Genomic DNA, 25,874 nt, shown 5'->3' with positions numbered 1-25,874 from the left:
CAGAGAATCCTGATGCCTCAGATGGAAGAATTTAAATTTTAGCCTGAAAATTACAGGGTTACTAAACAACTTTAAGCAGAAAATGACACACCAGCTTTTGAGAGAGAACATTTTTCATGAGAGAAATTTACTAATAAACTATAAAATACATGGCTTAATATTTTCGTATTATTTATATTAAAATCCAGCATAGAGTAAATTTGGTCTACAAAGTACCTAATGTGCTGTTACTTATTAATGAAATCCACTTTAGTTCAACATTAGTCTATAAAATGTATTCACTTGAGCCATAGTTATGCAGCACATTTCCAGCAAGAATTTTTTTCCCAACAAAGCCAGAGAACAAAAAAGCAATATATGAAAGAAGAGGATAAGCTATGAAGATAAGGAGGCATGCCATTCAAAATTTGGAAGCAGTTAGGGGACTGATGGAGCATGGGCACAGAGCTGCTGCCCTTTCAACAGTTCTTCAAGTATCATGCTTCTTTGTTAGAGGATGGAAATAAAAGGTTCTTAGCCAAAGTGATACAAATATCATTTTGAAATTGGGAGCAATCCATCAGGTGGTATTGTTCTGTGTGTTCAGAAATGCCAATTCCAGAAAAACTTCCCTTCCTCAGCAGAAACAACTCAGTGGCTGAGGCTCCATTTCATCTCACAGGGCCTCTTTGATGTTAATTTCATAATGGGTGCTGGTTTTATTCCCTGCACCCCTCTCTCAGATTACTCTGTTCTGCACAAAAAGTTCAAATATGACTGAAGTTCTTATTTTGATCACAAATGACTGTGAAAACTAACTGGTTTCCCATGAAAAATCAATTTTCAGTAACAGCTTTGTACACTTCAGAAACCCCTTTAAGGACATGTCTAACCTACTTTGAAGTCTATATAATATTTACTTCACCTTTTTTAAAAACAAAACAAAACAAAACATTTATTTATTTGACAGAAAGAGAGAAAGAGAGCACAAGCAGGGGGAGCTGCAGGCAGAGGGAGAGGGAGAAGCAGGCTCCCCCCGGAGCAGGGAGCCCAACATGGAGCTTGATGCAGGACTCCATCCCAGGACCCTGGGATCATGACCTGAGCCCAAGGCAGATGCTTAATTCCTGAGCCGCCCAGGTACCCCCTCTACTTCATCTTTATTGGAAGACAGAGTTTGAGAGTTTGCTTAAAAGCAGAGTATACCGGGGATTTTGCAATGACTTGAGATTAGACTTACTCCTTTATTTAGAGCTGCCATAATTTATGCAGTCTTTTGGGAAGTAAATGGTATAAAAACAAACAGATTACAAAACCTCACAGAACTGCAGTCTAAAGTGTGGTCTCTGGACCAGCATCATCATTATCACCTGGGAACTTGTTAGAAATGCAAATTCTCAGGTTCCACTAAAGATCTATCAAACTAGAAGCTCAGGGGAGGGATGCAACACTCTTTTAACAAGCCCTCCAGGTAATGCTCATGCAAGCTGTGGTTGGAGAACCATTGGTGTAAAAAATAGTGATATTTGTATGCTGGAGGAAAAGCTTTCAAAAACATTAGATGTCTCACTTTTAGATATCCAAGCTGAGCTGCTTTATGATATCTAGCCAACACTAAAGCTGGTTTCCACACCAGGTGTTTGCTGGAACTGAGGAAGGACTATGTTCTCTTCATAAGATATGTTTCCTTCTGTGTTTGAAATCACCCATCTATCATGTGGCTGGATGGCACAGATATGGTGGCCCATGTAACACTGGGACCATAAGTTTGGCTAAGTGACATGTACATGGATGGAAACTTGTTTCAAAGCAGCCTGTAGGTTGCATGGAAAAAGGAGTGTGTTATGAAGGAGAAAGTTACTCTTATGGGTTATCAAGGCAGCCTCTCCATTCTCTAAGGCAAAAAAGGATGGGCCCCTAAAATTCCTTTTTCAAAATTTCAGTGGACATCCATACAAATGGGGGTCTGTCAACCAGAACAATTATGACAATCTTGTGCCTTTTGTTTCATATGCTCTTCAGTCGTCTCTTTTAAGGCTTAATTTCTTCACACAAGCTTCTTCTATATCTCTTATCTTTTAAATATTTCATTACAAGGGCTTCTAGGAGCAATTTGCATTTGCAGAGAGAGGAAATATTATTAGCCAAAATAAAGTACTCTAAGCTTTTCAGGATTTCCATGAAGTACAGAAGATGTTGGTATGCTCATGGCTTTGTGAAACTCAACAAAACAGAAATGTCAAGCAAAGAATGACTGATAAAGGGGATGTCATTACAGAGTAAAGCTCCTCTATTAAGTTGAAAACCTGCACTTAGGGAATTTAACAAATTGCTAAACCTACTTTCCAAAAGGCAATTGATAGGACTAGGAGAAATTAAGAAAAAAAAGCCAAAGATTGTCCCCCTCCACCCCACCCCAACTGGTTCTTTGTCAAGAGGAGCACTCAAATCTCATTAATTTATAAATAAATCAATAAATAAAAGGCACTGCTTAAAAAACTGTATGGTTCTGCTGTTTCTGGCTTGGGAAACTGGGTACATTATGGCACCAATTACTGAGCTATCAGATTTAGGAGGAGAAAGATAGGATGAGAAGGATTTTGAATTTAGTTTTAGAAGTGTTGAGTTGGGAGATGCCTGGAGATGCCAGCTGGAGATGGTCTATGTACAGGTGAATTTACCAGAGAGAACTGGCAGGAAGAGAAGTAGAAGACAGACTGGTCAATGGGATAAAGGCTTTCCAGTTAAGTAAGACAAGGGCTGCGAAGAGTCATGTGGAGGCACATGATCAAATATGCACTGGTTTCATAACCAGACTGGACTCATCGAAGAGTTCTCGATGACCTCAACAGTGACAGTTGTAACAAGGTATCAGCAATCATTAACTGCTCTGGATTATGGAGTAAATAGTAGCTAAAGGTGAAAACTTCAAAAACCTATAGCTGAGAGTCCAAGTTAGAGCCACAGATAAAGAAGAATAAAGGTGGGAGGATTTCATTTACTCTACTGTTCATTTTCTATCTTTATTATTACTTCTGTGTCTTATTGGGAGTTATTTCAATCATATACTATACCTCAAAAGGGTTTTTTCTCCTACTGCATTTGCCTCAATGTTTTCACCTACAGAACAGAAACCAGTCTACCCAGAACGTTTGGAGCGTCTTTTGGAAGCACTGTGCAGGGGGCTCTGTAAAGATGCCTACCACATCTCCCTTCTCCAAGCAGCATTTTGTCTTGGCTTTGTTTTATCAGACCCTCCTAATGAGATCAAACTCTGCTTAGTCAAGGTTTGGGTCCCCAGGTCTTCATGTGTTCTGCTGTTTATAAGCATTTGCTACACACACCGCACATTCCCCTCTTTGAAGGGATGGATTGCTTTCCTCTATGCTTGCTGCTTGTTCCTGCATTCAGGTTGCTTGGTTACAGCAACACTTCACTGGATTTTCATTGAAGGCAAAATGTGTTTGTAGCTTTTGAGGCCCATCAAGTGGAAATGGTTAGCACCCAATTCCTAAGAAGGCAGTCAACTCATTTATGTCACGTTACAGAGAACATGTCTTGTATAATTTTAAACATCAATGGGATCCAAACATTAAATGTGTACAAATGTGCACAAATGTGCCAAGTCACCATAAATATTCATAATTAAAGAAATTTCTGAATTTTTTCACTTTGTAGTTTTTTTTTTCTATACAACAAATGTGCCATTTGGGGGAAAATGTACAATTCAGACTGGGTAGGCAGGTGTTTGTGTTTCTTTTACATATGCAAAGACAACTGGTGAATTAGTTGGCTAGTGCTGCTGTAAAAACTTTCACACATTTAATGGCTTAAAACAATGCAAATTTGCCATCTTATAGTTTTGTAGGTTTGAAGTCTGACATGGATCTCAAAGGGCTAACATCACGATGTCCACAGGGCTGTGCTCCTTCAGAAGGCTATGGGGGAGACTCTGTTTCCTTGCCTTTCTGGCTGCTAGAGACTGTATTCCTCAACTCATGGCCCCTCTTTTCCATCATCAAAGTCAGAGATCCACATCTCTCTGAACATTGTTCCATAGTCATATCTCCTATGACTGACTCTCTTCTACCTCTTTCTTCTAACTTTTCCGAATGCTTGTAATTATAATGAGCCCACCTAGATAATATAGGATAACATCTCCATCTTTAGATCAGCTAATTAGCAACCTTAATCTCACCTGTAATCTTTTTATTTAAGATTTTATTTATTTATTAATGAAAGACAGAGAGAGAGAGAGAGAGAGAGAGAGAGAGAGGCAGAGACAAAGACAGAGGGAGAAGCAGGATCCCTGTGAGAAGCCCCATGTGGGGCTCCATCCTAGAACTCTGGGATCACACCCTGAGCTGAAGGCAGATGCTCAACCACTGAGCCACCTAGGCACCGTTCTCATCTGCAATTTTATTTCCCCTTTGTAAGATGACTTAATGTACTCACAGGTGCTGAGGTTTAAGGTATGTTTGAGAGAAAAGCATTTGTCTTCCTACCATACTTTGTAAAACAAGAGGCAGATTGCTTTGCCTAAAAAGTGAGGAGTAGAACTAAGAATAATCCTATTTGGAAATAAAATGATTTCTTATGGGATCAGGTGCATAGGCTTAAAATAAAGTTAATCTTTGAGTTTTTAGTTTTTAACTTCATTCTCTAATAAAAAGGGTTTCTTCCTTCTTTTTTACCTTTATTCCTCCTTCCTTCCATCTACCCTGTCTCCCTCCCTTCTTTCCTTCCTTCCATTTTTTTTTACATTTTTCTTTCATCTTTTTTAAAAAAGATTTTATTTATTCATGAGAGACACAGAGAGAGAGGCAGAGACATAGAGGGAGAGGGAGCCTGCTGTGAGACTCAATCCCTGGGATCACTACCTGAACCAATGGCAGACCCTCACCCACAGAGTCACCCAGGCACCCCTTTCTTTTGTCTTTCTTTTGTTTTTCTACCATTTCTCATTGATTTGGTTATAAAGGAATAATACCACAAAGACAAAGAACAAAATGGGAAACTCCTCCCAACATACATTTGAAAGAACTAAGAACCTTATTATACAAAAAGTTATTAGGGATCAATAAAAAATGTAAAAAATTTGCAAAGGAAATGACTGGTAATTTCTCATAAGAAATTTGGAGATTTAATATTAACTGAAAGAAAGGATAGGCCACACTCTAAATGAAAGAAATATACATTGTTACCCATTAAATACCTTATTTCATGTATAAAAGTGGTAACATCAAAAGATGAGAATGTGCCCGATTGGGAAGAGCAGGGGCAAAGTAAACTCTCATATACTGCTCACAGGAATGTGAACTCAATGCAAGGGGCTGAAAGTTTGTGTTCCCTGCAAAATTCATATGTTGAAATCCTAACCCCCAAAGTAATTATATTTGGAGGTGGAACCTTGAGGTAATTAGGTCATAAAGGTTGAGCCCACATGAGTGGAATTAGTGCCTTTATGTAAGGAACCCCAGATAATTCTCTTTCCACAATATGAAGGTACAATAAGAAAATGGCCATATGCAACTCAGAAGTGAACCTTCACTGGAACCCCACCACACTGACACCCTGATTACTCAGGATGCTTAAGGAGAGGTATGGGCCTTCACATTTTTTATTCTGGGAATGATAATGGCTTCAACTGTTCAGTATAGGACACTGACACATAATGGCCAATTTGAGAATTAATATAAAAAGTGTCTTGGCTGTGTATACATTTTGAAAAAGTAATTCCACTTCTAGAAAAGTATTCCTAAAAAAATTGTGGTTGTATTCCAATATTTACCTATCAAGATACTTTTCTGTAAGTGTTATTTATAAATAGAGAATAATTTGCAATAATAATTCCACAGTTCATCAATATGGTTTTGGATAAACACTGGGTCCTTTAAAATCATGTTTTGGAAGAATATATAATGACATGAAAGAAAGTTCAAGATTTGGAGTAAGTGACACACAGCAAGTGTTAAGACTGCATTTATGATTGTTTGCATTTTCTATCTTAAAGGACCTATAGGACAAGCTGCAAAAGGTAACTCATTTTCAATGGTTTGTATCTTCTTAATTTTGATTATTTATTTTTACTATATATCTGTACTATTTTTTGTAACAAGAAGTTATACACTTTTTAATTAAGATGGTCACACTAATTAAAGTACCTCCTTTTAAAATTGTAATAAGAAAAACATGAAAAAACAAAAAAGTTGTAAGAAGAAACATGGATATTTTAAAATTTATGATGGTTGATCTAGACACCTCTCTGAATATTCATTTGCATTGTTATTTATTCTATTTGGAAGTGGCCCATTACTGTGTTTGCATGATAAAAGTGAAGCATAAAAAGGTTAAACAACATGCACAAAGTCATACAATTACAAACTGATGAGTGTCAACATTTCTCAATCAGGAATTCATAAATGGGAGATAAGCATCCTACTATTTCACAAATTCTTCCATCTGAACTGCCTGTCCTCCTTACAGCACTTACAGAATACTTGACATCACTTCTCTGCTCCTGCTGATCTTGAAGTACGTATTTTTCATGAAACTTGCTGCAGCCATCTTGGTTCTCATACATATTTGAATTCCTGGGTACTTTGATCATACCAACACTATTTGATTATTTGCTAATATTGTCTTCCAACTGTTGTGCATAATACTTACCTCTCAGGCATATTATGAGAACTAATTTTTAAATGTAGCTATGACCAAAGCCTTGGGTATATATTAGGCATATAATAAATTTCTTGTTGATTGATGGACAGAAAGATAATGATTGATGTTGGATGAGAAAAGCTTATAAAATTGGTGAGAAGAGAAGATGAAGAAGAGGTCATATGAATACTTTTCTTTTGTTAGATTTAAAAAGAGTAAATCTAAATAAATTTTTTAAAAAAATATCATGCCCATTTTTCAGAGGATATAACTTAAAAAAAATATTTTGGAGAAATACTCCTTCCTGAAAAATATAGTTGAGAACCATTGCAATAAACAAGCCTAGGCTTTCCCTAATGTGGAGGAGGGGCCTGACCATGATATTTCTTATTTCCAACATAAGGATTCTTTGATATAGTTCCAAAACTATAAATTTGACATTGTTATTATGAGGAAAATTAATATCCCTAAATTCTCTATTAGAACTTAGACTTTAATAAAATAACTGATCTCCATATTCCAGATCTAAGAAAAATATACATAATAAATCTTACATACTGAAAAATACAAAGAAAACTTTTTTTTGTAAAGAACAAAGAGATCTTGGAGTTGAATTGTACAAATATTATTTGCTGTAGGCCATCTAATAGTGTACTGTAGCTATAAATTACTTGCAACTAAAGTATATGGTAATTCCATAAAGCTGCCATACTAGACTTCCAAAGAATACATCTAGAAGGGAAAAGTCAAATGTGCTTCACCCACAACAAGCTATAAAACTATTGGAAAAAAAAACAATGTTGTTGGTTTCTTTTCTTTATGGTTGTTGATGCATTTTCACAATGGGTTCTGTTAGGGGTTCAGTTGTGCCCTTCAAAATATTTTGTTGAAATGCTACCCTCCAGTGCCTCAGAATGTGACTGTATTAGGAGACAGGGTCTTTAAATAGGTGATAAAATTAAATGAGATTATTAGGGGGTCCCTAGTCCCAGATGACTGGTGTCCTCACAAGGAGAGGGAGATTAGGACACAGGCATACACAGAGGTAAGACTTCATGAAGACACAGAGAGAAGGTGGCCATCTGTAAGCTACGAAGAGAGACCTCAGAAGAGATCCAATCCTGTTGACACCTAAATGCTGTACTCCTAGCCTCCAGAATTGTGAAAAAATTAATTTCAGTTGTTTGAGCTCGGTGGTCTGTAGTGTTTTGTCATAGCAGTTCTAGCAAATGATTACAAGCACTTTTATATCTCCCCTTGTGGTCATGAGTAAGGCCTTTTGGTTTTGCAGTGACCATTCTCTTGCTTACCCGCTGGTCAAAACCCCACACTGCCTAGATGATGATTTGGGATTTGATTTTGAGAACCATGATAAAGTACCAATTTGAATCATATTAGAAAGTTTCCATGAGGACATTTACAGGTATTAGAAGGAAGAGAAGCATGGCAGCTCTGAACAATGATGAGCAAGCAGATGAAGTTAGGAATGAGACTTCCTCAGTGCTCCAAATGCATCCTTGAAATTGAATCCATCCTTGTCTGGAGCCGCTCTAAGGAAAGGAACCTATTATCACTTGTGCAATGACAGATGCTGTTCTCAATTTTGAAATAGAGCACTGCTTCTTCCTAGCCATATGCCTCATTTTCTCAGGTATGCATCATTTTCTATATCAAAAAGTAGGGTTAATATAATGCCTGCTTTCTTAGAGTTAGCTTGAAGATCACCCATGCATTTGGCTGAGAGAAAGCAATCCATAAAGGTTAGCTATTATTCCTATCATTAATAGTAGGTAGTAGTTTTGCACATGTTTTATCTTTAATGTGATCTTTCCTGCCTTGTTTGTATTGTTTTCTTATGTATTTTGTCTCAGATTCCCGATTAAGAAATGTTAAGACACGGGATTAGTACAACCCCAAACATAGAGATTTAGTTAATATAAAATGACTTTTTTTCTAAATTATTATCATTATTGCATTGGCTGAGGGTGTGATCCCAAGTCCAGGGATGGAGTCCCGCATCGGACTCCATGCGGGGAGCCTGCTTCTCCCCCGTCTATGTCTCTGCCTCTCTCTCTGTGTCTCTCATGAATAAATGAATTTTAGAAATCTTAGAAAAAATAAATTGCATTTCCCTGATGATTAGTGTTATTGAGTATCCCTTCATGTATCTGTTGGCCATCTGAATCAGTCTAGGGTGAATATATGGCAAGTCAGAAAAATTATATTCCAATCAAAGATGGTATGGATATGAATTAACTATAAATTCAAATTATGGATAGATAATGTATATCATCTATATTGGCAGTCACACATTCCATTAGAAGTCACCTTTATTTCATATTGCATATTGAGAATTTACAAATGGCTGATGCTTCAGCATTGTGGAAATACTCAACAATTTGGGAGAATTTTGACATTTAGTTTAAAAATGTGCTTACCATTATAAATATGCACTGGAAATAATTTCATGAGCATGCTATGATTCAAAGTTTTGATAAGAAACTCAGGATGATTTTATTATTATTTCATTTGCTCAAGTACTAAGATGCATGTGGATTTATTTACAGTAGCAATTTTTCATTTATTTGCATAATTATTAATACATTCTAGATCACTAAAAATGTTCCACTTAGAATAAATATATAGTATGACTTTTGGTTTTGCATCACTGAAAATACCTGCTGATGGGGTGAATTTGTTTAAATATCAATCGATTATACTTATGCAATTATTTTTATCATATACTAGAGTGAAAACAAGTTTTTATTTTAGAAGACATGAGAATGAATGTTACATCATAATCTATAAACACTTAAGAAGCCCAAAATGATGAAAGCTTATGAAATATGCCATGATATTGACAAGACGAGAATATTTGCACTGGACATCATGGCAAGTCACATTTTTTCATGAATGAACATTTTCTTTTAAGAATACTTAAAAATACAAAAAAAGAATACTTAATAAATACAGAAATGCAGGCATAGTCAACTTACTGTGGTTATATAGGAAATAAAGGAAAAGGATGAAATAAAGAGATCAAAACAAAAAAAGCCATCATATTACAGGGAGAAGAATTTGTTAAATTTAGCTCATGTACCAACTCCTCACTCAATAGTCACTAGGTGCTTTACATGCTGTAAATTATGGAGTTGCCTAAAGCAATTTTAAAGGGGTATTAAAAAAATGAAAAGAGAGAAAGAGAGAGAAGGGAGAAGGAAAAGGAGGAAAAAAAGACCACAATAACAATCTTCTCCATCACATGCAGAGTCTCTCTGAATTTACCAGTTAGGGAAATACTGTAGCTAAAGGCTCCAATTAAATACACTTGAAAGATTCACTTTTCACTTACAAAGCTAGAGAACAGGACCTCACATTACTTAGTGGAACTTAGTCCTTGAACATTAGCACAAAGTTCAACATTCCCAGCAGCTTTCTGCGGCTGTTCTTGACAGCTACCTGCATCCTACTCTTCTCTCTGGGCAAGGCATCCTGGATTTACACTTACTGGATGTCTTTTACAGATTGCCAAGACAGTGAATGTGCACCACTCCCTCCCTCCCACCTACCAGAGTACGGGGCATAGGGAAGGCCACTTCACATGGCTATGGAAACCTCAAAAGAAAGCTCCCAATAAGGCAGACATCAACAATGCTCAAAGTAGCTTGACATTTCATGGAAGCCATTCTTCCCATGGGTGACAAAAGCACCTTAATCACTGTGACTTTAATGGTATCATCAAAATAACTAGGTATTAAATAAGCCTAGAAGAGGAACAATGGGGGGAAATATTCACATTAACCAGGACAACCAAATCTAATGACACATTCAATCAATGTAAACACAGTTCTTTAATAACTCTGAAATTTTGCCTACATTCTCAAATGTGGAATAGGATGAATAAGTACCTTTCTCGGATTGTCCTCAGAAATGCTGCTTTCTTCATTGCAATTTGGGCCACGAAAATTGGGGGGAAGAGAGAGACAGTGCAGGAATTGTTTGAATTTTGGCTATAACCATAAATGGGCTCTTCACAATTTTCAGTGAAGGTGTTGAACAGGATGGATGGAGGCACAGGTTTGGACAACTTACATGTGTGGGGATCCAATCACAGAGCATGCAATTTAGGGCCAGAAGAAGAGTCTTTAGAAGCCATTTGGTTCAGCCCTTCACTTTTGATGCTCAAGAGATTTTGAGATTCAAGAAATGAACCAACTTCCCCAAAATGACATGATGACCTCCTGAGACAGAGAGGTTGAGGGCTCAGATTTCTTGTAACATCCTTGAGTTCTTGAAAATTATGACACAACTTGCCAGGGGTTACTGGTGTATGCTGATCATATTTGGAACATTTCTTTAAGATAGGAAATGAAATAGAAATATACCCAATGCCTGCACTCCAATCCTCAGTTCCAAAGAAAACAAATGACTTTACTCACCTGCAGGGAAAAACTCGCTCATTTTTTTTTTGTAGATTTTGAAGTCAACTTCTAAGAAGACACAGAAGATGATCCGATCCACCTAGAGGCAAACAATAAATACTCAAAGTGAAAGGAAATATGATGACCCCAGAATATGAGAAATATTCTAGAACATGGTTTTGGAGCAAGAAACAAAACTTGTAGATTTTTGGTACTATATTGCTAACTATATGACAATAAGCATATAGTTAACTTCACTTGAGTGAAGTTCAAGTGACTTGGTGTGTGTGCACTCTTTATGTAAATAAGCCTATGGGCTCTTTGGTGGAAAGATGTTATATAAATCAAATAAGAAATAATAAATGACAATAAGCCACTTTGCAGCAAGCTATAACTAAGATTGGGAGATTCCGACAGGATACCTAGACTTTATGTCCTATAAAACAACCATATGAGAGGCGTAGAGCAGAATGACAATAAACTATGTCAGTAAACAAAGAGCTCTTTGTCCTATCCTTCTTAGACGAATAAATTTAATCAAACCTGTTAGTATTTGAATATGGCCTAAAAAGCTTCTTGCAGTTTAATTTGCATCAAAATCACTTGCTTGTAGCTTAACATACTCAGAAATGCAACAGACATAAAATATAATTAGTTGACAGTGACATGAGGTCAGTATAACTTTAATCTCGTAGATATTATTGAATAAATGTTACCTCAAAAGTAAAAGATGTGTGTAGTCCCCTTTTCCTGTTTTGAGAGGGCTTCTCTATGTAAGGTGTTTCTTTAAGACATTCAGATACAGTATGGTAAATAGAGAAGAGAGATGGAGTACATCTGATAGCTCACGCATATCTCATATTAAATCAGTGACTCAATTACATGTCTTGAAAATAAACTTCCTTTTAGTTCCTTTATTTTAACAATCTATCAAAAGTTAAAAATTACTCGATCTATCAAACTGCAACTGGCAACTGACTAGAACATCAAATGTGGCATTTCTCATGGCAATAGGGAGTAAAGTGGGGAGTGCATGTGGCAGGACGTGGACCAACCCAAATGGATGTCATCTGCTTAGCCTTTCAGCTCTCCCAAGCCTGTGGGATACAGATTCACACTAGGCAAGTTCAAAGTACCCAGCAGGAGAGAAAATCTACAGGGGGGGGGGGGGGCAGGGACGGCTCGGATTCAAAGGATGTTCAGCTTCCCTGTTGGAAGCTCAGAGACGTGGCTTCCTGATCCCTGCACACGTCCAGATAGGCTGCCTCCTGGGCCGTCGCTGGGCATCGATGATATAATCACCAAATACCGTGCAGCCCCAGTAATCCTCCCCCCACAGGATGGATTATAAGAGAAAGCATCTGGCCTTCGGAAATGGAAGGACTGGGTTGCAAATAAACCTTATTTTCTTTTCTCTGTGTTCATTTGAGTTTCTGGTGTCCAGTGCTGTCTGCATATCATTAACATTTTCAGCAAATGCAAAAACTGTCACCATCAACTCACTCTTCGGGTGAAATATAAATTTAGTTGAATAAATGATTAGGTATCGGTGCATTACTGAATGCTCGTCTCTGCTCTCCTTATGGTGTGTTTATGGCCTGTAGCTAAAGATAAAAATCGTAATGTTGAGCACTAGAAAAGAGTTACAAAAAACATATTCTCTATGATACGGTTTAAACAAATTTTTAAAGCACAAAGATATAATGAAAGTGTAGAATCCATTCATAAGCACTGATATTCAGAAACATAACTAGAAATGTCACACATGAACTCCAGAAAAAAAAAAAAAAAGATTTTAGAGAAATGTGGCAGAATGGGTAAAAGCTATTAACTATGGGGGTAGGTGCCTAAATATCATAATATTTTCTATGGTTTTCTACATATTTGAAAAACTATAATTTAAAATTCTAACACGAAAAATAAGGTCTGTGTTAGACATACTCTACTCTCTGGCTGTATTAAACTATTTGTAATTCCTAACACCATAATTATTCTTACTTCTGTACCTATGATGTCTGACTTCTTCTCCAGGCTTCAAAATGGTCAGATTGTTTCTAAAGTCACCTGAGATCAAAACCAAAACAAGAAAAAAAAAAAAAAACAAGAAAAAAAAAAAACAAAACAAAACAAGAAAATTTTATTCAAAGCAGGTCTAAGGGGACCAAACTGGACAGTCTCATTTCCCCCTATTTTTATGGTCATGCAGTATAAAGCACAGTATTTTATTTTATTTTTAAGATTTTATTTATTTATTCATGAGACACACAGAGAGAGAGAGAGAGAGGCAGAGACACAGGCAGAGGGAGAAGCAGGCTCCATGCAGGAAGCCGGATGTGGGACTCAATCCTGGGACTCCAGGATCACGCCCTGAGCCGAAGGCAAATGCTCAACCGCTGAGCCACCCAGGGATCCCTAAATTACATATTTTAAAAAATACCCCTGTTGCCTGTAAGTGTGTTTGCATGGGGGAGGGTTAGTGGTAGAAATGCTACTCATTGCTGTTAAATGAACTTTTAACCACCATAGAAACTAAATACAGATTTCTTAAATATTGCAAAGAAGTATAATCCACCTTTTGGCATTTTCAGCTTTGTTACCATGGAAATGGTATGAGTCCAAAATTTAGCAGTCCGATTTATTTTCCCGGAGAGTAGATGGCTGATGGGGGAAAAGTACTTTTATTTTAAACTAATTGAGCGGCCCATTTCCCTGCCTGACCCTGGGGCTTAACACTGAAAATATCTTGGAAGCAAGTTGAATCCAAGAATTAACCCTCATTTGCCAAGTACTCGTTATGTATGCACGTGTGAATGTATTCATATATGTCTGCATAAACTTATTCTCTGGGGTTATTGGTGGAAAAGAGCTCCATTAGTCAGCAATCTTTGTGTTTATAAACTCATAGAGGATATTGATCACTGCCTGTGGTAGATTGTATTTTCCAAGCTGGCATGCAATGAGATACCCCATCCCTCAGACTCTCTTAAAATGTAATGTTGATACTTCTGTCATCAAGAAGTGGGATCTCTATTTCCTTCTCTTAAATCTAGGATTGCCGGTAACTCTGGCAGGAATACTATGTGGTTTTCAAGTCCATGTCATAAGAGGTGATACAATTTCTGTCTGGTCTTTTTGGGGTGTACCCAACCTCCATCCCATGAGGAAGCAGATAGACCACATCGAGAATCCATTTGTTCAAGTTATAGCCGATAGCCTAGCTGAAAGTGAGTAGCCTCGTGATGATTTCACCTCCTGGTTTTTGAGCTACCCCAGGTGATGCCACATGGAACAGAAATCAGCTGTTCCTACTGAACTCTGCCCAAATTGCAGATTCGTGAACAAAACAGAAACACATAGCCAGAAATCTGATATTCTTCTGGTTTCTTCCTGTTGCCAGTTGTTTGGATTCTCACTTTTCTGGTACATGAGCCCTCTTGAAAGGCTCAAACTGAATGGATCAAGATCAAGTAGAAGACACAATGGAGTGACAAGAACACAGAAAGTCTAATTGCCACATGGCTGAGGAATTGGAAATCTGATTTATGCAAAGGAGAAAGAGTCTGGTTATTCATTCTAGCCCCAAATAAATTACCTGAGGATACATAAGAATGACCCACTATTGCAGCTCAGGAGCATATTTTCAATTTTTCTTTTATGTTAGGCAATAGGATAATTTTGTAAGATGGTTGTTCTTGAGAGGCTATATTTATTCATTTATGTAACAGATATTAACTGAGCCCCTCCAATTTCATGGGCCTTGCCCATGTGCCATTCTCTCACAAGAAAAATTGAATCCAGAATGAGTGCTTTTTTTTTTCTCAAGGCCAAACAATTAGTAACAAAATCTCAGATATCTTAACCTCACATGCAGTGTTCTGTGATATCACACAGATGGAGACACATGGGACTGAGTTTCTAGGCCTGTCACTAGCTCTTTATCATTGGACAAGCCACTGTCTCTCTGGGATCCAGCTTTCATGTTTCTATAGAGAAGGATTGAACTGAATTATAGTATGTCCATAGTTTCTTTCTCTCTTTTTAATATCCCAGCAATTGTCTATCTCTGTGGTGAGTTTGTACTATGTCAGTTTATCTAAGCTGGAATAACACTTCTCTGAAAGGTTTTGTGTCAGGGTTGGCCACAGAGAAATTTCCATGAGATTTTGAGGGCAGAAGTGCAGCTGCAGCCATTGTACTAGGCAGGTGGATGTAGGATTCTGGCCAGGTGGGGTACATCATCTGCTCATCAGCTGGGTGCTCATCAGCTGGGTGAGGGGTAGCAGCTGGGCTCACAGCTTCTCCAGCTGCTGCTCTTCCTCCTATCTCAGGTTCTCTGAGTCTAGGCTGGACACACATGCAGCTCTGCTTCAAAGGCACTGGCTCCTTCTGTAGGGCATTGTACCTTAGGGTTCCATGCAGGCGGAGACAGATGCATATGACAGTTAGTCCATGTGGGTTCCAGTTTGCTCTCACAGTTTCCTCTTTCTCCCTGTTCTCCCCAACTTTGCTTCTACCTTTCTCTTTGCCACCTCTGGACCACCTGCCCTGCTGACATACTCCAGACTTTGAAGATGCACAGGCAATGGCCTTCCATATACTCCCTCACCAGCTCCCTCTCATGGGTCCTGATTAAGGGTTTTTCTTTACTCGGTGTCGACTATCCCCTTGACATTTACTTCCCCAGTTTCTCCCACAATTGTATAAGATCTAATCCCTATAATCCATCCTGTATTCCATATCACTCACAAGGTTCTGCATCTTTGGTTAAACCCCAACTGATGTAATTTTTAACAAAATTTCACTGAATGACAAGCACAGGAACACAATGAAGGGAAAAAAATAACAGGTGTTCCTTTTTGGAGGTGTACAACCTGTCAAGGCTACTCAAAGTCCAATTACTTCCTTCCAGACGAATTTCTATTTGCTCTAGCCCAATTTCCTGGTGAACTTCCTAAAGTGTACATATACACTTTTACAGTTAAAGCAACTCCGTGTACTTTTTTTTTTTTTTACTAACAAGTTGTTAGTAAACTCAAATGGGTCCTCAGGCCAAAACATAATTACAAATAATACAAAAGGTGACATTAATATTTTTAGTATTAACAATTTTATTTTTTAAAGATTTTATTTATTTATTTGAGAGAGAGAGAGAGAGAGAGAGAGCACGAACGGGGAGGGGGGCAGAGGGAGAAGCAGACTCCTTGAGCAGGGAGCCCAATGTGGGGCTCGATCCTAGGACCCTGAGATCATGATCTGAACTGCAGGCTTAACCAACTGAGCCACCCGGGTGCCCTCTAGGATTATCAATTTAACTGTAATCCTCATTATGCCTTAAACTAGAATCCTATGATGAATTGGGTGGTACTCATTTTTTTTTTTAATACCTGGACATAGCATAGGTCCTGAGGAAAAACAGGAAATATTTGCAGAGTACATGCTTAGGCAAACAGACTTGACTAAAATATAAGTATACAGCAGATAAATTTCAAGTGCATGTAGTTTCATAACCAAAGAACTTTTTTAAGAGGTAGACTTTCCTTTATGTTTGCCAGAAGACCTGAGAACAGAATTATAGAGAAGCCTACAGTGATTTTGCAAAGAAGAAGGGAGCTATATAAAGGACACAAGGAATTTGTTACCAATTGCCATCCTATCCAATGGTACCATGCTGAGCACAATGCCCCTTGAACACAGGGCTCATGTTTTCATAGAGGGCTTAGTTTCAGAATAGAAACAACAATGCTGCCTATAAACTACAATGTAATAAAAGTTAAAAGTTTTTTTTATTTTTTATTTTTTATGAAAAGACATTGGGCAGCCTGGGTGTCTCAGAGGTTTAGTGCCACTTTCGGCCCAGGGCATGATCCTGGAGACCTGGGATGGAGTCCCACGTTGGGCTTCCTGAATGGAGCCTGCTTCTCCCTCTGCCTGTGTCTCTGCCTCTCTGTCTCTCTGTTTCTCATGAATAAATAAGTAAAATCTTTTTTTTTTATTTTAAAAGAAAAGAGATTATCGGGTATTAGCAAAAATGTGAATTACCAAGAACTTTCATATACTGTTTTGGAGAGTAAAAATTGGTGCAGCCAGTTTGGAAAATTATTTGGCAGTGTTCACTAAATTAGCTAAATTTGTGCATATCCTATGAACCAACAATTTTACTTTTAGGTAAATGCCTGGCAGAATATACATATATGTTCACGAAAGGACACATATCACAATATTTGTAGCAGCACTATCTGTAATATCTCCAAATTGGAAGTGACTTAAATGCCTAAAATGATAGAATGGATAAATCATTGTGACCTATCCATGCATTGGGATATTATAAGTGAATAAGAATGGAAAGTTTGCAACCACATGCAATAATATAAATGAACAGAACATTGAGTAGAAGAATCCAGAAGGAAAAGGTACACACTGGATGACTCTATTTCTTTAAAATTTAAAAATGTTAGAGAAATAATCAATCATCTACGGTGTTAGAAGTTAGCACAGCAATTACCCTGGGGTGAGGGTTGGTGAAAAGGAACCAAGGGGAGTGCCTGGGAGATGCTGGGTTTTTGATCTGGGTGCTGGTTCCACAGATGTGTTCAGCTTGTGAAATTCATCAAGCAGCGCACTTAGGATCTGTGTACTTTTCTGTATGTTATACTTCAATAGAATCTTTTTAAAGGTTGAAAGTCTCCTGGTGCAGTTGTCTTGGTCAACAATCAAAAATCTATTTTCATTGACTTCAAGGTCAAAAAAGTCCTTTAAAAGCTGACCTTCCAAAGGCATTCCTCTATATATTTCCACTGATGCCAACTGTAACTCACCCATCAAGGCATAAAGGAGTAAAGATGTATTTCTTTCACCAACATATCCATTAATCCACAGTTGGGGGTTTTATGCCCCATAAACATGATGACATAAGTTCTATTAATCTTTTTCAGCATCATATCCACTGCCCCTGAAGAGGGTTACACAGTGAAGCAGGTTTAGAATATCGACAGCTGACCTCCATTTTTCACGGTTACCAGTCCTAGGGCAGCTGACACAGCCAAGATTATCCTGTGTTCAGCGGGACTGGGAAAATGAATGCATTCTGATGAATGTAATTTGCTTCCCAATGACAAATGACAAACATTCAAAGATCTGGTGTGCATGCAAATACCGCTTTAACTAAGACTGATGGATGGTTATCCTGTGTAAATGCAGCCCGATGGGCAATGGGGGTGAAGTCTCAGGCCTCCTGAAAGATAATCCAACAGCTTCACTATGTAAGCTTGGATGTTGGGGTATCTTCATCAAATAGTGGCTGCTGCCAATAAGTGAGTCAAATTTCAGGGCTTAAGCATCAAAGTTGTAGAAGGAAAGGTTTTGAGGGAGGTTGGAAGACCACGACAATTGGAGCTTGCTTGGTGCTGAGTCCATCAAGGTTACATGGAATGGCAAAGGTATGAGGTCACTGCTGATTAATTAGAGAACAAAACCAAAAAGTTGGGATGTCTGGGTTCTGGTCCTCCCTCTTCCAACAGGTGGAATATTGGAGATCAATCTGCCCTTCTCCTACTGTGTTAGTGCTCTGCTGCATAAATATCACTGGGACCTGAGCTGCTTAAAGCCACAAAGTTACATGATCTCAGCTTCTGTAGGTAGGTCAGAGTCCAGGCCAACGTCGTCGAGTACTCTGCTCAGGATCACAAAAGCTGAAATCAGGGTATTAGCCATGCTGTACTTCCCACCTGAGGTTGAGGTCCTCTTCCAAGCTCATTCAGGTTGTTGGAAGTATTTATAGTCCCTCATAATGGTAGAAGAGAGGTCCTTGTTTTATTTCAAACTGTCAACCAGGACAGTTTTTAGTTTCTACAGGCCACCTGCAATTTCTTGCCATGGGGTCCTGAAAGGCAGTTCAAGACATGAACGCTTTCTTTATCCCAAGCCAGCAAGAGTGCATCTCTATGACTTTCTCCACCTTCAACTTCTAGAATCGTTTTGGAGCTCTCCTAATTAGGTTAGCCAACCGTATCACTCCCCCTTTTAATGAATTCAACTGATCAAATGCCTTAGTTAGAGCTACAGAAATCTCTTTTGGGATGCCTGGGTGGCTCAGTCAGTTAAGCATCTGACTTCAGCTCAAGTTGTGATCCTGGAATCCTGGGATGGAGCCCTACATTGGACTTTCTGCTCAGCAGGGAGTTTGCTTCTCCCTCTGCCCCTCACCTTGCTCATGATCTCTCTCTCTCTCTCTCTGTCAAACAAATAAATTAAATCTTTAAAAAAAACCCTTTTTCTTAATCAAGGGAGTAACTTATTCAATCATATTTATAGGTGCCACTCATGTTCAAGGGCAGAAGACTGGAAAAGGTGTGCACACAATGGGGTAGGCATTTGGGACATATCTTAGACTTCTGCCTCTCCCACCCAGTCACCTCCATGTAACAAGCTGCCTATGTTCCAATCTGGACTTGAACTTGAGCAAGTCATTTAACCTTTCCTTTCCTTTCCTTTCCTTTCCTTTCCTTTCCTTTCCTTTCCTTTCCTTTCCTTTCCTTCCTTTCCTTTTCTTTCTTTCTTTCTTTCTTTCTTTCTTTCTTTCTTTCTTTCTTTCTTTCTTTCTTTCTCTTTCTTTCTTTCTTTTTTTTTTCCTTTGTAGCTCCATGCCCAGCATGGAGCCCAAAGTAGAGCTTGAACTCACAACCCTGAGATCAAGGCCTGAGCTGAGATCAAGAGTTGGACATGGACTAAGCCATGCAGGTGCCCTGCCACTTAACCCTTCTGAATCTCAGTCTCCTCATCTCTTAAATTGAAACATTGATCTTGTGGTGGTCAGTATATTAGTTTTCTACTGCTACATAACAAATTACCACTGTGGCCTCAAACAAACCCTGCTTATTTGCTCACAGTTTGTAGGTCAAAGGTCTGGTGTAACTAGGCTCACTGATCAGGATATCATACGGGTAAAATCAAGATGTCAGCTAGACTGAATTCCTTTCTGGAGGCTGTGGAGAGAAATCCACTGCTAAGCTCATTCTTGCTGTTGGCAGAATTCAGTTACTTGCAGCTGCAGGCCTGAGGTTCCCATTTTCTCACTGGCTGTGGGCTGGGGAATGACTCTCAGCTCTTTAGGGGCCATTATATTACTTGCCAGATGTCTGCCTCCATTATCAAGCCTGCAAAAGTATATCAAATCCTTTTTGATTTTGAATCTCTGACTTCCTTCATATCTGACCTCTAAGATATAAAGAACTATGATTAGGTTAGGCCCACCTGGAGAGTCTCCCTATCTTAAGCTCAGCTGATTCAGGATCTTTTAAAGACATCCACAAAATCCCTTCAAGCAGTACCTAAGTTATTATTTGAAGAACTGGGAGAGGGTGTGTGTACACCAGACATTGGGACTCTTGGAAGACTCTTAGAATCCTACCTGACCACATGAGATATTTGATCTAAAGCACTTGGTAAAATAATAATAATAATAAATAAATAAATAAATAAATAAATAAAGCACTTGGTACAGAGTCTGACATATAGGAGGTACTCCATACATATTGGTTATCTATAAATTTGTCATTCATGAGGTGCTTGAAATACCTAGCAAAGTGCTGCCATGTGGGTATAATCACTGTTCACTTGGTGAATCCTTTATTTCTACCCTGATCTTTTCAAACAGATCAAGGAAAAGATGAGCCAGATAGAGAACACTGGAGGCACTTTTTCCGACTGGTCTGCTGAAAGGCATTTCCTCAATGTTGCTGAGCAATTCTATCTTAAAAGAAACATTTACAAAAATGGGCCATATTATATAGAAAATTGCTATTTTTTTGTGTGTCTGACGGCATCAGCCAGAGAAAGGGAAGAGCAAGGAAAAAAGGTAAATGAACAGTTGAGCTGCAATAATAAAGAAGATTTCAGAAGACCCTCTAGGAGTCTGCTCTGATATTTTAATATCCTTGTCAAATGTCATTGAATATCATTCTCCAGGTTCTTGGAGATATTAAGTATTTTCATATTTGTGCACCTCGCCACTGACACTAGTATTTCAACCTTCAAATTACAGAACGGGAAAATTTTGTTCTCCATGTTCCGAGAGACTTTTGGATGAGTCGGAGAACATTTATAATCCATAAACATTAAAAGGGCATTTTTGCATTTTGAAATTGCTTCTGCATGCATAAAAAGGATCCTTTATTTTGGGGGGCTTTTTCCACAAACTCAGTTCGTCTGTCACCACTCTGTGGCAGTATGATTCAGTCTTCTTGTTTTGTTTTGATAAATTGCTCTTTTTGACTTTTCTTCAACTCTCCATGAAAAAAATGGCCATGTAGCTGAAGAACCAAGTGTTATTTTGATTTGAGCTGGAGGCTCATTTGTACAAGTTAATTTCCAAGTCTGCTTCATATCAATCAAAATGGACACCCTTGCAAATGACACATCTGTCATGGTCCTTGAAGCTACTCCATATGTTTAGCATAGAAAAGACGCAGGCACACAAGGGCTTAGAACCTACAGTTCTAAATACTGGTATAGCAAGTCCTGCCTTTGTTACCAAAGAAATGATCCTAGGAGATATTGGGTAAAAATTTGAGTGGAAGACAGGACAGGTTTCCTTTTCACAAGTGGATAGAGTACTGTTGCTGTGCTGCTCCTGTCTGCTCTTTCCTTTCAGGATGGGAAGATTCATTCTTCCTGTTGCTGGAAATGCTGGTGGCTGACAACTCTGAGGAGATACTTACAGAGGACCGTCCTCTGCCAAAGAGCATCTCACATGTGCTGACCTTCTTTCTGGAATCAGCCTGCACCCAGTGACTGACTCATCCAGCAGTCTAAAGCCTCATACCCCTTTTTTCAATTTGATGCATCTCTGAAGGCCATCAATTATGTGCTGAATGGTGCTCCACCCCAATCCATGTGTTGAAATCTTTACCCTCAGGACCTCACAATACGACTGAATTTGGAGTTAGTCTTTAAAGAGGTAATTAAAGTAAAATGAGATCATTAGGGTGGGATTTAATTCAATATGACTGGCATCCTTATAAGAAGAAGAGATTTGGACAGCAACACAAACAAAGTGAAGACCATGTGAGGACATGGGGACAAGAAGGCCATCTATAGCCAAGGAGAAGTTGATCCTACTGATCTCAGACTTCTAGCCTCCAGAAGTATAAAAAAATATAGGTTTTCTGTTGTTGAAGATACCCAGTCTGTGAAACTTGTCATGGCAGCCCTGGCAAACGAATTCATCTTGCCAGAATCAGAGCTCCTGACGGTTTCAACTTCTCCCTCTTCTCAGCTGTGTTTCCCTCATTCCATCCTTCTGCCCACCAAGTATTGATCAAGAGCATGAACCACTAAACCTCTGACTTGAAAATCTTCTCGGTTTCTTTCCTTCCCAGAAAACTTGACCTATGACCTCTATTTTTGGCAACCCAAATTGTTTTCTTTTCATGACCATTTTTTATGTCATTTTCAATGATGCAAATGACAGTCAGACATGAAGTCAGCTGCCTAATTTCTGCCTACCACCTAAGTTTGCTATCAGCTCCCTGTGGAGAAGCAACCATATTCTGAGCTTGGTCAGACCAATGGTTAAGAGGGCCAAGAGTGGTTTTAATTTTTTTTATTTATTTATTTATGATAGTCACACAGAGAGAGAGAGAGAGAGAGAGGCAGAGACATAGGCAGAGGGAGAAGCAGGCTCCATGCACCGGGAGCCGGACGTGGGATTCGATCCCGGGTCTCCAGGATCGCGCCCTGGGCTAAAGTCAGGCGCTAAACCGCTGCGCCACCCAGGGATCCCCCAAGAGTGGTTTTAAAAGAGCATTCAAAGCCAACATAAACTATAGATGTGTCCCAAATAATGTGACAGCAGATTTGTTGAGATTGAAGCTCCATCTGCAAATCATTCTTGGGAAATGGGCCTCTTAGAGCTCTTTGTGTATTCTGAAGATGGGAAACCAGGCCCATGGGCACACTGCGACTGTATAATGACAGCCATAACAAGGCAAGGTAAGGTCTGTCTTAACATGGCTGAAGCCACCCACATCTGAGACACATCTGTAGTGTAGAACACAAGATGTAGTTCTTGTTTCTAATGCTAGATGTATCCTTTTATAGAAGAGTAGTCAATTTCCTTTGTGTAAGAGGTTAAGTGACTTAGATGGGTCTTAACAGGTAAGATTGAAAAAAATAAAAAGATAAAGTGAGTCCATGTGGTCAAGAGAGGTGTTGTTGACAGGCAATGTGGTGCCCTTTCCATATCCCCTCAGGAGGTCTTAGTAGTAGAAACCAGAGAATGCCCAGGCATCTGAATTTCTTTGCCTGAAGGTTTTCTTACTGCTAGGAGCTTCTGACCACATATCTAGTTACCTGGGAGTTGGAAGAATTAATGCTTCCTACCCACCACCTCTAGACAAAGACTGGCAGGAGTTGATGCTTAAATACCCCTGCTTCTTTGCCCACAGGTGGGAAAGATCAGGGTTGCCCAAGGGGATAAAATTCTGGTTGCTCAGGGTGGTAACTGGATTGCATGCCCTAAGTTTACCTTCTTTACCCTTCCTTCACCTGCAAATGATCTACCTTCCCTCGAATCTTTGTCTCAGGGTGTGCTGTGGGGAAAACCCAAATGAAGAAGAAAATGGGAAGCCAGTTGGTCAAATATCAACTTATCTTCTCAGTATCCAGCTGATCGAGGGTTAACTTAATATAAATCAGCTTCTCAGTAAAGGTCTAGATCTCCTTCCCACATTTTGCTCTGACTCTCATGGTGCCCTCAGTACCCTTCAACTGAGAAGGAAGTGCCAGAAATAGGTCTTTTGACTCAAAGTTCTTCTTCACAATTTCATCTGTGACATGAAATTACCCTTCCAATGACGGAGCTATTGTTTATCAAGCACCCATGCAGCTTCATGTCAACCCAGCTAACCCAGCTGCAATCCCCTATTGTATATTTCATACTCCGGCTTCTGAGAACACTCTGGTTCCTTTTTCTTTTATTTGATTAAGAACATCTGCAGAGGTGGTTCAGCTACAAAAGTTAGTAATTACTCTTTTTTTTGTCAACAGTAATTAAAAATTTCAAGGAAGAATTGTTATTCATTGCTGCTTATGAGGTTACCTATGGCGGACAGTGCTTTATAAAGCCAACAAATCATGACCCTAAAAATAAATATCTCTTTTCAAAAATGGGAGTGCTATTCCAAGTCTCAAGGTGGCTCTGAAGCCTGGTCACAATGCTTAACGGATGAGGGCTACCACATAACTATGCAAACCATCGTGTGCATTCTCATTTTCTCAACATTTCCATTAGCATCTGACACGCGTGCAGATATCATTTATAGTTCAAAGGAATCTCATTAACATATCATCTGAAAGAGCATTTTGTGAGGACAAAAGCTGTTTTTCTCAAGCTGGTGCCCCTCCCACTCCTGCAAGAAAGACTCTTTTTGTTCAACAGCAAAGCCCAAGAGAACAATCACTCTTGAGTAATTTTCTGTAGGTTCATGGCTCATACAATAAGAAATAGCAAATCAAAGTGGTTCTATCCAAAAAAATGCCCCCTTGGTGGGGGTGTTGGCAACAGCGATGTGTGTGTATATGGTGGGGGTATATGGTGGGGGTATATGTGTGGCCAAGTGTTTGTGTGGATGGTATAAAAGACAGAGGGGGGAGGAAAGAGGGTTTCATCTCCTCTCAGTCACTGTCTTCTCTTAGAGAGCTATAAGCTCCAAACCATGGACTGTTATTTTGTATTTGTATCTACTTGTAGCTACTTCATCTCAAATATTTCTTTGAATGCCAGATAGAGGAACTTGTGCTCAACTAGACTGTAAGTCCCTGGGGAGGCATCACCTTTCTCTTTAGTCATCTTTCTACCTAGTAGCCGGCGTAGTCAGCTTCAGGTACAGAAGGCTTCCATCATACTGCTCCACCAGGCCAGTAGGCTTTCAATGACCTGATTACAACTCCTTGAGTCAGGGACTTCAAGAAGAAAGTCCATTTGAGAAAATGGTATAAGTGTTGGCCCCAGCTCTCTTTCTGGAAGAAATTACCTTTGCTCTCTTCTGCCCCTCTGTGGTACATCCATTCTTCACATCATCTTTCTAAACCACATTGTCATCTCCTTGGCAGGTTTAAGAAAGCCTGAGAGACCCTTTATATTTTGAATATCGAACTCACAACTTCCATTGGTCTTATCCATAAATTATCTTCAAATATTTATCAGAGAAAACCCCTGAGGGTTGTTAAATCTCCCTCAGGGACTTGGGTTAGTGCCCAAGGAGCCCTCTGCAAAATGGTATTTAATCTTGAGTTTTGTCACATGATCTTTTGTTTAATGGACTGTGTCAAACGTTCATGCTTGGGTGCACATAAAAACAGCATTTCTCCTCCCAATCTTTCCTGATCCTCCAAGAAGACAGGCTCTGCTGTGTGGTGGCTCCAAGTACTATTCCATACCCACCTCCAAGTACTATTCCATACCCCTCCAAGTACTATTCCATACTCCACATTGTTCCATACTCTTCACGGGATTGTAACCTCATGTCCCAGAAAATCATGACTTAGTGACATAATGCTAGCATTTTTGCTATATTGATACATTTGCATGATACAAGTAGGTAGGTCAATAGATAAATAGATGTTGGTAATCATAAATCAAGATATTTGAACTTGCAAAAATATTTATCTTTTAAATACTATAATCTTAAGGTATAATTCAGTCTTTTAAACTCTCCATTTTAAAACCAAATCCATTATGAATATTAAAATCTCAGGGGCAGGGAAAGTAAAGTAAAAGGGCTAATAGTTACTGAATACTTCTGTGTCGGACTCGGA

At 38.9% G+C, this 25,874-nt stretch overlaps 1 protein-coding gene across 1 annotated transcript in view; it reads right to left on the bottom strand.

Annotated features, from left to right (window-relative positions):
• Positions 1 to 25,874, bottom strand: part of MACROD2 (mono-ADP ribosylhydrolase 2) — a 1,896,077-nt gene that overhangs the window by 167,244 nt on the left and 1,702,959 nt on the right. Inside the window, exon 9 of the mRNA XM_055345329.1 lies at positions 11,079 to 11,160. Within this exon, the coding sequence (XP_055201304.1) occupies positions 11,079 to 11,160 (82 nt within the window). The remainder of the gene's footprint in view (positions 1 to 11,078; positions 11,161 to 25,874) is intronic.

Source organism: Nyctereutes procyonoides, unplaced genomic scaffold, assembly GCF_905146905.1.
Source record: "Nyctereutes procyonoides isolate TBG_1078 unplaced genomic scaffold, NYPRO_anot_genome, whole genome shotgun sequence".
Taxonomy (NCBI): domain Eukaryota; kingdom Metazoa; phylum Chordata; class Mammalia; order Carnivora; family Canidae; genus Nyctereutes; species Nyctereutes procyonoides.
The sequence above is the reverse complement of the archived record's forward strand: the minus strand, read 5'-3'. Positions and strand labels throughout refer to the sequence as shown.